The 13,954-nt window shown below is 52.2% G+C and overlaps 1 protein-coding gene across 1 annotated transcript; it reads right to left on the bottom strand.

Annotated features, from left to right (window-relative positions):
• Positions 1 to 5,679: 5,679 nt before the first annotated feature.
• LOC129340938 (uncharacterized) lies at positions 5,680 to 8,692 on the bottom strand. Its single transcript, XM_054995834.1, has 6 exons — positions 8,353 to 8,692; positions 7,040 to 7,219; positions 6,711 to 6,851; positions 6,382 to 6,522; positions 5,929 to 6,078; positions 5,680 to 5,850 (listed from the first exon to the last, which is right to left on the bottom strand). Exons 1-6 carry the CDS (start codon positions 8,690 to 8,692, stop codon positions 5,711 to 5,713), a joined length of 1,092 nt encoding a protein of 363 aa, XP_054851809.1. The 3' UTR covers positions 5,680 to 5,710.
• Positions 8,693 to 13,954: the final 5,262 nt, after the last annotated feature.

The raw sequence follows: 13,954 nt of genomic DNA, 5'->3' as shown, positions 1-13,954 counted from the left end.
CAAAGAAGATTGCGCTAGGGAATTCGAATACTTCTAATAAATGCTGGAAATGTAAGAAGCATGAGGGCTCCCTCTATCATATGTGGTGGTCGTGTGAGGTAGCCAGGCAGTACTGGGGGGAAATAATAAGAGAAATGAGTGAAATTTTACAATTTCAAATTAATAAGAACCCAGAACTCCTGCTACTGAACTTGGGAATGGAGGGAATTCCAGCCCAACACAGGACGTTGATATTTTATATGACAGCAGCAGCTAGACTTTTGTATGCGCAAAAATGGAAAGTACAAGAAGTGCCAACTATTGAAGATTGGACTTACAAATTGCTGTATATGGCTGAAATGGACAAGATGACAAGAAAATTGAGAGATCTGGACTCAGGGCAGTTCAACACAGACTGGGAGAAGCTGAAACAATACCTGGAGAAGAAATGGGAGGTGGGAGGAAAACTGTGGCAGTTTGAGAACTACTGAAGTATTGAAGTAGAGGGGGGAGACTTTACCGGGGGGAGAAGAGATAAATGTGAATTAATAAGCAGTCAGATTAATAGATTGACATATATATAGATATATATATAGTTAAGGATGTACTGCTTAGAATAATGGAGAATATATATTTGTTTTAGATAGAGGAAGCTAATAAAAGTAAGGGAAAGGGGACAAAGGGTTGGAAAGCTGTTGGAAGTCAACAAAAAGGGGGGGAAAGGGAGGGGGTTAGAGATGAAAAAATTGGGGAAAATTGAATGTAAATGTGGAAATAATGGATTCTAACCCAATAAAAATTTTTCAAAAAAAAAAAAAAGATTCTGCTTGAAACGGCACACGCAGGAATCAGAGCCCCAAATAAACTGCCATTGCCTGATGTAACAATCTGTGTTAATGACAAGGATGGAATGAAACCTCATTGTGCATTAGTATTGGGATGTGTGTCTTTTTCTTTAGGTTAATTTACAAAGTCTTGCACATAAGCATGTGAGCGTGTGGACACACCCTCCCACAGAGAGAATGGCTTTCAAATTCATCTCTGCTGAAACCAATGAGAAACCGTGCACTGCGTTATATTGAATGGTACCAAGTCTTGATAATCCTTTGCTTCTGAAAATCTCTCGAAGACTTATACATTTCACTCAGGTTGACTGATCTACTTACAGGCAGAAAGCAGTAAGGGAAGGAGCTTGCATCCAGAGAGCTTGGCAGCTAGAGATTCTTTAGAACTGTGCTGTTTGCTATACCATTCATCTTACTTCATGTCTGTCTGGCACTGGATCAAAGCAATTAAGAGGCCTTTATCCAAGCTTGATCTTCTGCAAGGCATGAAAAAGAATGTGCTAATGTTTGATGTAAATATATTTTAATGTATGCTCCCTTTCTTCTTCCAAGCCCTATTTATTATTCTTGGTCTTCTCTGAGTGCTGACAAAATGCACAGCTTTTGCACACTAATGTCATTGTCTGCTATGCTTAATAAATTGTAGCTGTAGCTGCTCCTGCAAACTTCGATCAAATGTGTCCCTAAGAAGCAAGAGTTAATTTGAGAGAAGAATAACAAGTGTTTAGCCACTGAATCCCCTTTTTGGTCCTAAGAAATCAGCTTTGCAACATAACTGGAAAGACTACATAAAACAAGGACTTCTGGACATATGCAGAGTTAATACATAAAACAAGCAAATTGCCATGCATCTAGGAGCGAGCAGGGAAAATCCAGGTAGACTTGAATCCAGCACCTCTTTTTTTCCAGAAATCAGATGCTGCTAACAGATTTCTGTTCATTCAGTCGAGACCACAGACTCAACAGGAAGAGCAGGATCACAGGAAAGTACATGGTAGTTGTCTGTCTACAAAATATATTGTGAAATAACAAAGGAATATCTCTTAATTAGAATGAAAAGGTATTTATTGAAATAAAAAAAGAAAACAAATTACTCTCAGACATCCAGGAAATTCGAAGAGCAAAGATGGGAAGGCGGGTGAGGGGAAGCAAAGTTCTGGCACCATCTACTGGAATAAGAGCAATACTGAGTTTTCAGCAGCATCAAATGCTCTGGAAGGCATTTATTAAGATATTCTTGGGCTGAGGCCTGTGCATCCTTCACTTTTAGAAGAATATGGTGGAACAGACTAGGAGCAAGGACTTTTTGGTTGTGCCACCTCACTGTTAAATGCTCTGCCTCAGGATCAAGATTTGGGTCCAGTGGCTCCTTAAAGACCAACTAGGGCCGATTCCAGATGGGCACTAATAAAGTGAGTGCTTTCGCTTTTTCACCGTTCAAACCCGTTCACACCCGTTATATCCCGTCCCATCTTACCTGCGCTTCATGGCGCCTTGTTCCGTGATATAGGCTGCCGGTGTGAACATCCGAGTACGGGTTTGTACTGTTCGCGACGCCCCGTCACCGCTCAGAGGCCTGCCCCTTTCCCCCCCGCCGGCCGATGGCGAGGCCATTTTTTTTAAAAAAAACCGGGCGCAATTTGCGCAAGAACGGGAATGCGTTGATCGATGTGCGAAAATGCGCACTTCGGCAAAGAACGGCAAGGAATTGCCATTCTTGCCTTTCTCCGTGGGGCTGGAAATTTTTTTTTGTTTCCCAGAAAACATTTATCGATGTTGCGAAACATCTCAAAAGGCGCACTTGCGCTTCTTCGCCTCTTCTTCGTTTTTAGTGCTGTCGCCATTTTGTTCCTCTCAAAGAATCCCACCACGCCACGTATTGTCGACCTTTGACCTGAACTCCCTTGCACGCTGATTTGAGGAGCTTTGAGGGGCCCCATCCTAGGGACGAGAGAATTCCCAACTCGCAAGCACAGCAGCCAACGCCGGTGTTTGTTGCATACGTGGGTATTTGGAGCAGCATGGCCAGCGGGGGGGCAGTTGCTGGGAAGCGGGGAGTATCCTGGCGACACAGAGAGATTATGGATCTCCTACACTTCTGGGGTGAGGAGAAGATCCAGGAAGCTCTGAGAAACACCCACCAGAACTTGGACTACTTCGAGAAAATCTCGAGGCAGATGGCTGAGCGGGGCCACAAGCGGTCGGCTACAGAGTGCCGCTCGAAGACCAAAAACATGCGCCTGGAGTACAAGAAGGTGATGGCACACAATGGTCGATCTGGGAACGCGCCTACAACCTGCCCCTACTTCAGGGAGCTCGACAGCATTCTGAGGGGGGATGCGAGTGTTAACCCAAAGCGGCTTGCAAGAAGTATTGTGCTGGAGGTGGAGGGCAGGACGAGGCCAGACCCAATGGACCTTCTGGAGGGCTCTGAGGAGCTTTTCAGCCATGACCTGGTCACCATCAATGCGGACCATCTTAGGACGTCGACCCCTTTCCCAAGCGGTAGGTGGGGGCGGGGTGGAGTCAGGGATTCCGGTGTTGGGGGGCCATTCGGGCTTGGGGAGAGGAGATCCGTTCTGACGATGCTGGCCTGTTTCCATTAACAGGGCACATTGGCTTCGAGGAAGAAGACCTCCTGGAGCACGGGGATGATCCTGACGCGACCTTAAGTGGACTGGCAGGAACAGGTGAGGGGCCGGGTGGGGGCTACCCAAGCGGGCCTGGGCAGAGGGTGGTGTGGGCTCAGGGACATAGGCACTCTGTGGGGCGGGCCAGACTCTCCCCTCCCCAGGCCATGCCGTGATTCTCTGGGGCTGCATGGCTCTCTTCCTGGCAGCCATGACTGAAACCCCCCCCCCCCGCCCTGGGCACAGGCCAGGCCCCCCCCCGGCCAAACTGTGATTCTCGGGCCCACTGCCCCTGAGAGAATCCCCTGCAAGCGCTGCCCAGGCTGGCCTGGGCAGAGGTTGGTGTGGGCTCAGGGACGCAGGCACTCTGTGGGGCGGGCCAGACTCTCCCCTCCCCAGGCCATGCCGTGATTCTCTGGGGCTGCATGGCTCTCTTCCTGGCAGCCATGACTGAAACCCCCCCCCCGCCCTGGGCACAGGCCAGGCCCCCCCCCCGCCAAACTGTGATTCTCGGGCCCACTGCCCCTGAGAGAATCCCCTGCAAGCGCTGCCCAGGCTGGCCTGGGCAGAGGTTGGTGTGGGCTCAGGGACACAGGCACTCTGTGGGGCGGGCCAGACTCTCCCCTCCCCAGGCCATGCCGTGATTCTCTGGGGCTGCATGGCTCTCTTCCTGGCAGCCATGACTGAACCCCCCCCCGCCCTGGGCACAGGCCAGGCCCCCCCGGCCAAACTGTGATTCTCGGGCCCACTGCCCCTGAGAGAATCCCCTGCAAGCGCTGCCCAGGCTGGCCTGGGCAGAGGGTGGTGTGGGCTCAGGGACACAGGCACTCTGTGGGGCGGGCCAGACTCTCCCCTCCCCAGGCCATGCCGTGATTCTCTGGGGCTGCATGGCTCTCTTCCTGGCAGCCATGACTGAACCCCCCCCCCCCGCCCTGGGCACAGGCCAGGCCCCCCCCCCCGGCCAAACTGTGATTCTCGGGCCCACTGCCCCTGAGAGAATCCCCTGCAAGCGCTGCCCAGGCTGGCCTGGGCAGAGGGTGGTGTGGGCTCAGGGACACAGGCACTCTGTGGGGCGGGCCAGACTCTCCCCTCCCCAGGCCATGCCGTGATTCTCTGGGGCTGCATGGCTCTCTTCCTGGCAGCCATGACTGAAACCCCCCCCCGCCCTGGGCACAGGCCAGGCCCCCCCCCGGCCAAACTGTGATTCTCGGGCCCACTGCCCCTGAGAGAATCCCCTGCAAGCGCTGCCCAGGCTGGCCTGGGCAGAGGGTGGTGTGGGCTCAGGGACGCAGGCACTCTGTGGGGCAGCCATTGTAGTATTTCCCCAGTCCGCTGATAATGTTGCCTTCTGCGCAGATGAGACTGAGGCGGGCACTGCCAGCGGTGCGGAGGACACTTCTGGAAAGGAGAACAGCCCACCCTCCCCGAGCAGCGGCTCACCAGGTACCCCAGTGACCCCCATTGTGAGGCCGGGCCTTGGAGGCATCAGTCCCTACGGCTGGCCGACCAAGGTCTGTGCCCCCCCCCCAGACTGGGAAATGGGGAGGCCTCGACTTGATTGGTGCCTTGACCTTGCTGCTGTTCTCTCCCCTTCAGGAGGCCTTCCCGCTGCCGCTGCCCAGCTGTCTCCTGGCACACGTCTTTCAGCAATCAGGCACCGTAAGCGGAGGACCCAGGGAAGCACCGAGGTGGCCGAGAAAATGATGAGCCAGGCAGCCGATCTGCACCGCGAGGAGATTGCCGAGCGGAGGAGGGAGCAGTCCGAGGCTCAGATGTGGCGGGCTGAGTTCATGGAGGCCACTCGTCAGGAGCAGGCAATGTTCCAGAGCGCTTGGAACCAGAACCTGGAAGTGATGCGTGCAGCCGTCAGCACGCTGCAAACACTTGGAGAGGCCATGCTCCGGCGACAGGAACCGGTGGCGCCCGCTCCAGAAAGGCCACCCCTTGTACCGGTAGTGACCAACACCCAGCCTGCGACGCCAGCTCAGGGAGAATTGGACGAGGGAACAATCAGCCAGCCTCCTGCCCCTCCTCCTCAGCCAAGGCAAGGTGTGCCAAGACGCTCCTGTGTTGGCAGGTCCAGGGATCGCCTCACCTTGTAGGCGCCCTTCTCAAAAGCATGAATTCCCACTCCCGGCTCCCACCAATGCACCAAAACAGGGACAACGAGGCGTTCAACAAACCCAAAAACTTTACTTTTCAACAAATAAGTGCTGCAACAGGCATCGAATGGAAACACCCCCACCCCCCGTCATCTCACTGCTCCCTTGCAGTCGACTGCTGTGCGGACAACTGCTGCTCCAGTGCCCGAACACGCCTCTCAAGCGCCCTGTGCTTCCTTCCCTGGTAGAGGAGCAGGCGCTCCACGGTGTCAAGTCTGCTCTGCACATTGTTCACTGGAAAAAAACCAAGCAGATGATGAACACCTCGGCCTCACCACACTCCCGCCCGAACCCGAAGCCCAACTCACTCACGGGTGTTCATGATTCGGCCCTCCAGTGCCTCAATGGCGTTCAGGACGTTGTCCGTCCCCTGTAGGTTGCTCGCTGGTGGCCCTGACATACTGCTGGTAGAGGGGCCTTCATGGGGCGCGCTTGTTGGTGGAGCCTCGCCAACGCTAGAAACTGTGAACAAATTGGGGCTGGTCATAAGTGTGCAGTCAAAGCATGGGATGACCTGTCGGTTGAGAATTCATGCAATTTTGATCTGGTTAGAGTTATGCTGTTTGGTTTGAAGTCACGTTTGGTTAACAGTTATGCGGTTCAAGTTATGAGGTTTGGTGGTGCCCGGGTGGCCCACGCCTGTGGCCTGTGACTCTTGAAGTTGTCCTTCAAATGTTGGGTGTTCAACCAATAAAGTTATATTGATCGGTGAGACACATACTGCCTGTTCATTGAGTGGCGGATGCACGTCAGGCCTGCACCTACCTTGGGGCTGCTCGGCCGGTGGCTCTGGTGGTGCCTCCACCACAGGTCGGCGCAGCCGGCTCTGTTGTGGCCCACGCCTGCCGCCAGGGTCTTCCCCCAGAGCTGCCTCCCGAATGGCCAGGTCTCTGCCCATCCCAGCATCTGCAACACAGTAGGACACAACACACCGCAGGAGTTAATCTTTCCAATGTTGGCAGTCCAGCCGACACCGCTCGCTGTGCAGGTGTGCCCACTCATGCCAGCGCATGGAGTGGCGCGTGTCCTGCGCTCCCCGGGGGTTTCCAGAAGCGGCCTCCGGTGGCTGCTGTTGTGCCCACGCCAGCACCTACCTTGGGGCTGCTCGGCCGGTGGCTCTGGTGGTGCCTCCACCACAGGTCGGCGCAGCCGGCTCTGTTGTGGCCCACGCCTGCCGCCAGGGTCTTCCCCCAGAGCTGCCTCCCGAATGGCCAGGTCTCTGCCCATCCCAGCATCTGCAACACAGTAGGACACAACACACCGCAGGAGTTAATCTTTCCAATGTTGGCAGTCCAGCCGACACCGCTCGCTGTGCAGGTGTGCCCACTCATGCCAGCGCATGGAGTGGCGCGTGTCCTGCGCTCCCCGGGGGTTTCCAGAAGCGGCCTCCGGTGGCTGCTGTTGTGCCCACGCCAGCACCTACCTTGGGGCTGCTCGGCCGGTGGCTCTGGTGGTGCCTCCAATCCCTCGGGCACACCCTCCTCTTGCTCCTCGACAGCAGGTGGGGGAAGTTCCTCTGGCACAGGCCTCGCTTCCTCTACCTCCTCCTCCTCCTCCTCCTCGCGCACCTGTGGCCTTGCGCGCTCTATCCCCCTCTGGACTGCTGCAAGTGCAATGGGCGGGGAGGTGGTTACTCTTGGCAGCCATCTCTGTGGGCGTGGGAGATCAGAGGGGTGCGTGTGTGCCCACCAATATATTGCCCACAGACTGTGCACAATTGCCCTCGGAACGAGAGGTCCATCACGTCTCACACGGTGGGATCAGCTTTGGCCGTGGTGGAGTGTCGGGGCACAGGTTGGAGATGGAGTTGTCAACCCTATGCAGGCCAGCGTGTATGTTTTTCCTTGTAAGGCTAATGGATGGCTTCTGGGGCCTGTAACTTATGAGTGCTTTGGTGCAACATTCACACACTATGCACTGAATGGACAATGCAAGAATAGCAATCTCAAGCCACACTGACCCCGCCTATAATGGACCCTTACAAACTTTGGTCCTTGTCGTGGCGGACTAGTAGTGGGGTGTGGACACGGTGAGATATAAATGCGGAGATACATTCCTGACCACATCTTTTGTTGCATGGGAGTGCTCTTCCACGTTATAGAGTGGATTCAAGCAGCTTCTCTGCTTGCAGAAAAAGGGAGACCGGGTCATTTTTGGACGCAAAAATGGGTTTCCAGGGGATTCTGCAGCCATGCGGCATGGCCAATGTTGGATGTAAGGGAAATGGGTGAGACTGGGGGAGGGGGCTGGAAGTGGCTGGATTCAACCCAATATTCTTTTCATGGGGATGTGGCCTCGAAGGTCGGGGCAGTTCTCTCGCCAGATGCCACCCCTGGCCAGAGAGCCCCGTCTCGCGTGACTTCCTGGGAACAGTGGTAACATGGTGGGCTGAAACCAGCATTTTCAGCAGTCCATGAAATGGCCCCTCGAACAGGGACCAGTTTCAGCCTAGGGGTGGGGTGGGATGACAGGTGTAGCAACACACCTTGAAGTCTGGGTGCAGTGTGCATCCAACATGCCACTCCCAGCCACACCAGCCTGTCTGTTTTCACCCATGGGAAACACTGCCAAAAGGGGGTGGGTGGTGGCACCATCTTATGGAGACCCGTTGTGAGATAGGCTCGTGCCTTCGTGGATGTCGGGAGGGGTTGGTGACATCTCGCGAGCGCGATGATACGCACAGCCACACAAGCCTCTCCTTTCCCCAGGCCTTGCACGCCTCCACTTCTTGCTTACCGGCGTGTCTCCGGTCCTCCCAACTCGGCCGGCCTGCCTGCTCCCAAAGGCGCCGCATCTGCGCAAAGTAGGGCGGCCGCACAGTCATCCGAGGGATCCCCTGCCAGTGTTCCAGGGCCCCGAAAAAGTCCGCCTTGATCCGCTTGAATTTTGAGCGGCATTGGTCTGCGGATCGAGGGTAACCCCTCGCGCCAAGCTGTCTGGCGACCCTGGAGAAGAGGCTTTTTGTGGGAAGGTGGCTGCTGCACATGATGCGAGCCGCCTTGCCACTCTCCAGAAGTAGGTCAAGGAGCGCCTCAACCTCCCGGTCTTTCCAGAAGCGCCCCTTGATCGCCGCCATTTTTGCTCTGGCTTTTGCGGGGCTGCGTAAATGCGCGGGAACGCGACTGAGCATGCCCGAAATTCAAACTGGTTTTTGCTAGGAGGCCTGCGATTGGACAGTTGAGAGCGGCCATTTTAGGGTTTGCAGAAGTACTGGCTCTCATTTTGCACCTTTTCGCACCGGCGAACATATATTAGCACAGCCAACCGTGCACAATTCGACCACATCCTTTTATCCCAAAACTGCTTTTTGTCCGATAACGCCATACAGCAAACAAAGATATCGTGCAGGCACCGGATCGCCCTCTACGCCATGGGCGGGGGGGGGGGTTATTATGCGGAGATCGAATGCCGCCATCTCACGGGGAGCGGAAATGATCCGGCGCCATTTTGTGGATTATCGAAGTGGCGAAAATCAGGCGGCACACGGCCATCCCTGCATAACCCATACACACTCTTTTAATGTTAACAGTTGGTTGTCTCACATTACCGTTCGACCAACCCACACATCATGCAATCGACACCCTCCATCCTGCGATCAGGGGGGTAGAACACCCTTCGCCAATGCTGAAACTTTGTTCAGACATATAGCGAGGTCGAAACGTGCCGCTGGCATTGACCACATTTTCGTATCTGCGCAAATGCGTCAGCCCAACAGCCCCACAATATATGGCCGCCCATCACTCCTCTGAACTCAAAAGTCGCAGGAGCCGCAAATATTCTCCCGCACGCTTAACAACACCAAACGAGACCGCTTACCCCCTGGTCTGTGCGAATAATACAATTGCGTGAGATGGATGAAATGCCCCCCCTTTTCCCGCTTCAGAAACGATCCCCGCAACGGGGGCCCCTTCAAACCCCAGAATGCCGCTGCCCACACACACTCAGTTGGTCACTGGTAATAACTGCGAGGCCACCATCATTTCATAAATCAAATCTTTATTGTCACCAAAGAGTCTGCATTGCAAAAGATACCGTTGCTGGTCACGCATTCCCGGGGCCCACAAGGAAAACCAGAGCATCACCGCCTGTCCCTTGCATACATGAATGCCGCCATCGCATCACGGACCTCCTTCCCCTCCTCCAACACTCCCCGGTCGTTCTCCCCGAACTCCAGACCATCGCCGGGCATTGTCAAAGGCGTGGGATCCCGCAATGAACCCAGCACGCCATGGCCTTTGGCCTCACACAAATTGTGCAGGATCACGCATGCAGTCACAATTGTCACCACGTTCTCCTCTCTGGCCCTCAGGCATTGCAGGAGACATTGCCAGCGTCCCTTCAGACGTCCGAAACTGCATTCCACCTTATTCCTAGCCCGTGCCAGACACCGGTCAAAGTACTTCTGCTGTTGCGTGATTGCGAATTTCCCATAAGGTTTCATAAGCCATCGCCGCATTGGATACGCACCGTCCGTGATCATCAGTGGTGGCACAGATACACCGTTCACAGTCAGGGTCGGATTTCCAGGGACAAAAACGCCAGTGTCCATTGCCGCACAGATGGCCGAGTTGCGGAAGACAAAGGCATCGTGATTCTTGCCACTCCAGCCCACCTCCGCGTCCACAAAACGTCCGGTGTGGTCGACTGTCCCCTGGAGCAAGATGGAAGAGAAGTTCTTGCGATTTCCATATTGGTCCGGCCTCCCCCGGGGCTGACCGATGCGAATGTGAGTTCCATCTATCGCCCCGACACAGTGGGGGAACCCCAGCGCGGAATACCCGTCCATGATCTGAAACGCAAGGAAAAGAGGATCAGTCTAGACCCCGAGTCGGCCACGCACGACATGACCAAACCACACACACACAAAAAATCACTGCGGGCGTGGACTGGCCAATCATTGTTGCGATGGCTCGAAATTCTAAATATCGCTAGTGCGCAAATGCAGATATAAATAAAAAAGATTTCATTAGGGAACAGCCTACTTGGCAATGACACTCACCTTTCCGACCTCCTCCCCAAGGCAAACCAGCTTAGAGAGCAGCTCCTTCTCAATGGCGAAGCAGACCTCCAGCACAGCATCCGAAACAGTCGATAACCCCAAACCGAAGTTGTCCCCCGCGACGCGGTAACATGCTCCAGTGGCAAGGCACCATACTGCCACGGCCACCCTCTTCTCCACGGAGACGGGCTCACGCATGTTGGTACTCTGCCGTTCCAAGGTTGGTCGAAGCACACCCACAAGCTCCATGAAGGTCCCCCTGCTCATTCTGAAGCACTGGATCCAATGTTGGTCGTCCCAAACACGCAACACTATGCGCTCCCACCAGTCCCAGCTGCGGGGATAGACCCAACAGTCCCGCGGTTCTCTAATGTGCGCAAGTGCATACCACCGCTGGTGAAGCCGATATCTTCGCAAAGCGGCCCTTCGAGCGGTTCTGGCCGGGTTGCCACAATGGAAAAGTAGTGTGGCAGCCCTTCTTCTCCGCATGATGTGCCACAGATGTGCTTGGCACAGCGCCGTCGAGCTCTGGAGCAGGAGAATCACCAGCTGAGCCATCATGAGAAAAATTTCTCTCTCGGGCGCCATGTCAGCTTCTACTGCTCACGACGCACTAAGACAATGATAGAGAATCCAGAAGAGAATCGGCAACCAATACTCTTCCTAAGAACTTCGCGGGTCGAGTTGACCGGCCAATCGCCAGCCAGTTGACGTAGCGTGGTCGCAAAGCTGCGCAATTGCGCAGCTGCGCAAAATACGTAACAAAAAAAATAAAAAAAAACACGGGCCAACGAGGGCCCCCGACGTCAACTGTGACGGGAAAAAAGCAACCAATGCCCGGCGACTGCAGTTGCCTGTGCGAGCAGCCGGGAGCGAGACTACACGGGACTACACGGAACACGATGGGACCAAACGCTGCAACGCGAAACGAAACGGATGGCCGGTAAGCAAATATAACCGCTAAAGAAACGCGATTTCTGCCCATCTGGAATCGGCCCAGATTTACAGGGTTATAAGCTTTTGAGAGAGAGAGAGCTCTCTTGACGTTAACAGCAATGGGTGAAAAACGATTTATTTCTTTTAGGTAGATTTTTTATTTCCTGTCTTCTGAGGCAGAGTATGGATTCAAAATATTTATATCCTGCCTGTCTCCTGATCCACAGGACTCAAAGTTGTTTACACCAAATTTAAAATGAAGCATTGTCAATTTCCAAGTGGTGGCTGGAGATTTCTTGGAATTCTAACTGATCTTCACAGACCAGTTCCCCTGGAGGAAATGGCTGCTTTGAAGGGTAGGTTTTATGCCATTAGACCTTACTGAGGCTACCCTCCTGAAACCCCTGCCCTGTCCAGTTTCCAACCCTCAGATCTTCAGGAATTTCCCAAACTGGGGTGGGCTACCCTGACAGAAAAACAAAGAAAAGGAAGTAAACCACAACTCCCACTCATGAAAAACATGTGTGAAAAGTTTTGTCACCAAAATTTCTGCAAAGCCAGGGGGGCCCTCCTTACATCCTCCACAAGCCCTTTCCAAAGCTGAGGGGCAGCCACAGAGAAAGCAATACCCTGAGCAGCAGCACTGGACTGATGGAGGAGCTACTAGTAATCTCTAGTCTTATGGGAGAAAGTTATTTTGTAAAAACTTAACAACAACAGCAACAGTAACTTGTTTCATCTGCTATGTTTATTTTTAACGGTGACTGTTTATCAGTCCTAAAGTTTTTGTTGCTTCATGTTATTTCTCTGTTGCTTTTTGCCTTTTGCTCTGAGCGATTCTTATTGTAATAATTTCATAATGTATTTAAATGTTTGTGTTTGATCATTGTAAGCCGTCCTGGGTGTCACATTTCTGGTTAAGGGTGGGATAGAAAGGTTTAAAATAACTGATTTATGTACTTGTGATATTTTCACTGCTCCTCCACTCGGATGCTCATACCTTGGTTTACATGAAAAAGTAAAAACAATTAAAATACCATGAAACATAACATCTAAAAATATACAAGGACAAACTCACCATTACGAGCAGCCAGCAAGTTCGCAGCCTAACTCCCAAAGGCTCAATGGAAAATGACTGCTGGATTTTCCATTGCTGGGCATGTCTCAATCTTTTACTGATACATTAGGTTGTCCTGTGCCTAAGGAGTAAAAAAACCTAGTTATTGTATGAATCAAGATGGGTAGTCGTGCTAGTCTGTCTGTAGCAGCAGAAGAAAAGAGCAAGAGTCCAGTAGCACCTATAAGACTAACAAAATTGGTGGTAGTTAATCTGAAGAAGTGAGCTGTGACTCACGAAAGCTCATACCTTACCAATTTTGTTAGCCTTATAGATGCTACTGGGCTCTTGCTCTTTTCTAGATATAGTATGCTTGCACTAGTCCTATGAATCACCAGAAATTGCTATGTCTGAAAGCACCACTGTTGTAATGGTATCTGCAGGACAATATCATTGCTGGTTTTCATAAACTGTCATGCTCTCCAGGCATTACATTAACTTGAGTCCAAAGACAGCAAGATGAAGCAACAAATGAATATGTGCCATTCTAACAGGCTGTCAGAAATTGCTTTAGTCACACTAGGAATGTGACCTTTTGCCTGTACTTTTGCATAAGCAAAGATCTATTTTATAGTGGCTGGCAAGTGACCATTCCTGAGAATTATTCTGGTGTTACACAGATATTTCTGGACAGGAATAAAAGCAGAAACGATTTCATGACAAATCTCATGGTGAAGCATGCCCCTGCTCCAAACACATCAGGATTTGGAATTTTTCACTAAAATAATAATTGTTAACCCACTTACTGGATTTTTGTTATCACTTGCATGATTCCAAAAATCATGGTGAGCCATTGCTCACAGATGGCTCAACATAACAGAGACAGCCACGCAGAGAGAATTCAGATGGTCTTTACATGGTGAATAGTTACTTGTAGACTAGCTTTTAGATCAAAAAGACTGTACAAAGCCATTCTAAAGATTTAGAAAAGAGTTAGAATTGCAGACAATAACTTGGTCCGGCTTCTTGGATGGTAGCACAAAACCAAATATTGTCTTAGACCAGTTTCCGCTTTAGAGTGTTATGCATTGTTTCAGTGGGTTATAGAACTGAGACAAATTTCTCTTTGGTGAGGAGTTAAAGAAGATTTGAATGTCATGGGGGTCATGGGTTTTTTTCTTGGCACAAGATAAGGCAGCCACAGTGCCAGAAAAAAAATCCAAAACTGCAGAAACAATTCCCATTGAGACCAAAGGTGTTATTTTAAACTGCCTCTTTCTCCCTCCCCCTTTCTCTCTCCAAAACTGAGAAAGGGGGAGGGAAATTTAGCAAGGCTTAAAGAGGAA

Source organism: Eublepharis macularius, chromosome 13 (assembly GCF_028583425.1).
Source record: "Eublepharis macularius isolate TG4126 chromosome 13, MPM_Emac_v1.0, whole genome shotgun sequence".
Taxonomy (NCBI): Eukaryota; Metazoa; Chordata; class Lepidosauria; order Squamata; family Eublepharidae; genus Eublepharis; species Eublepharis macularius.
Note: the sequence above shows the minus strand (reverse complement) of the source record. Positions and strands in the feature narration are given on the sequence as shown.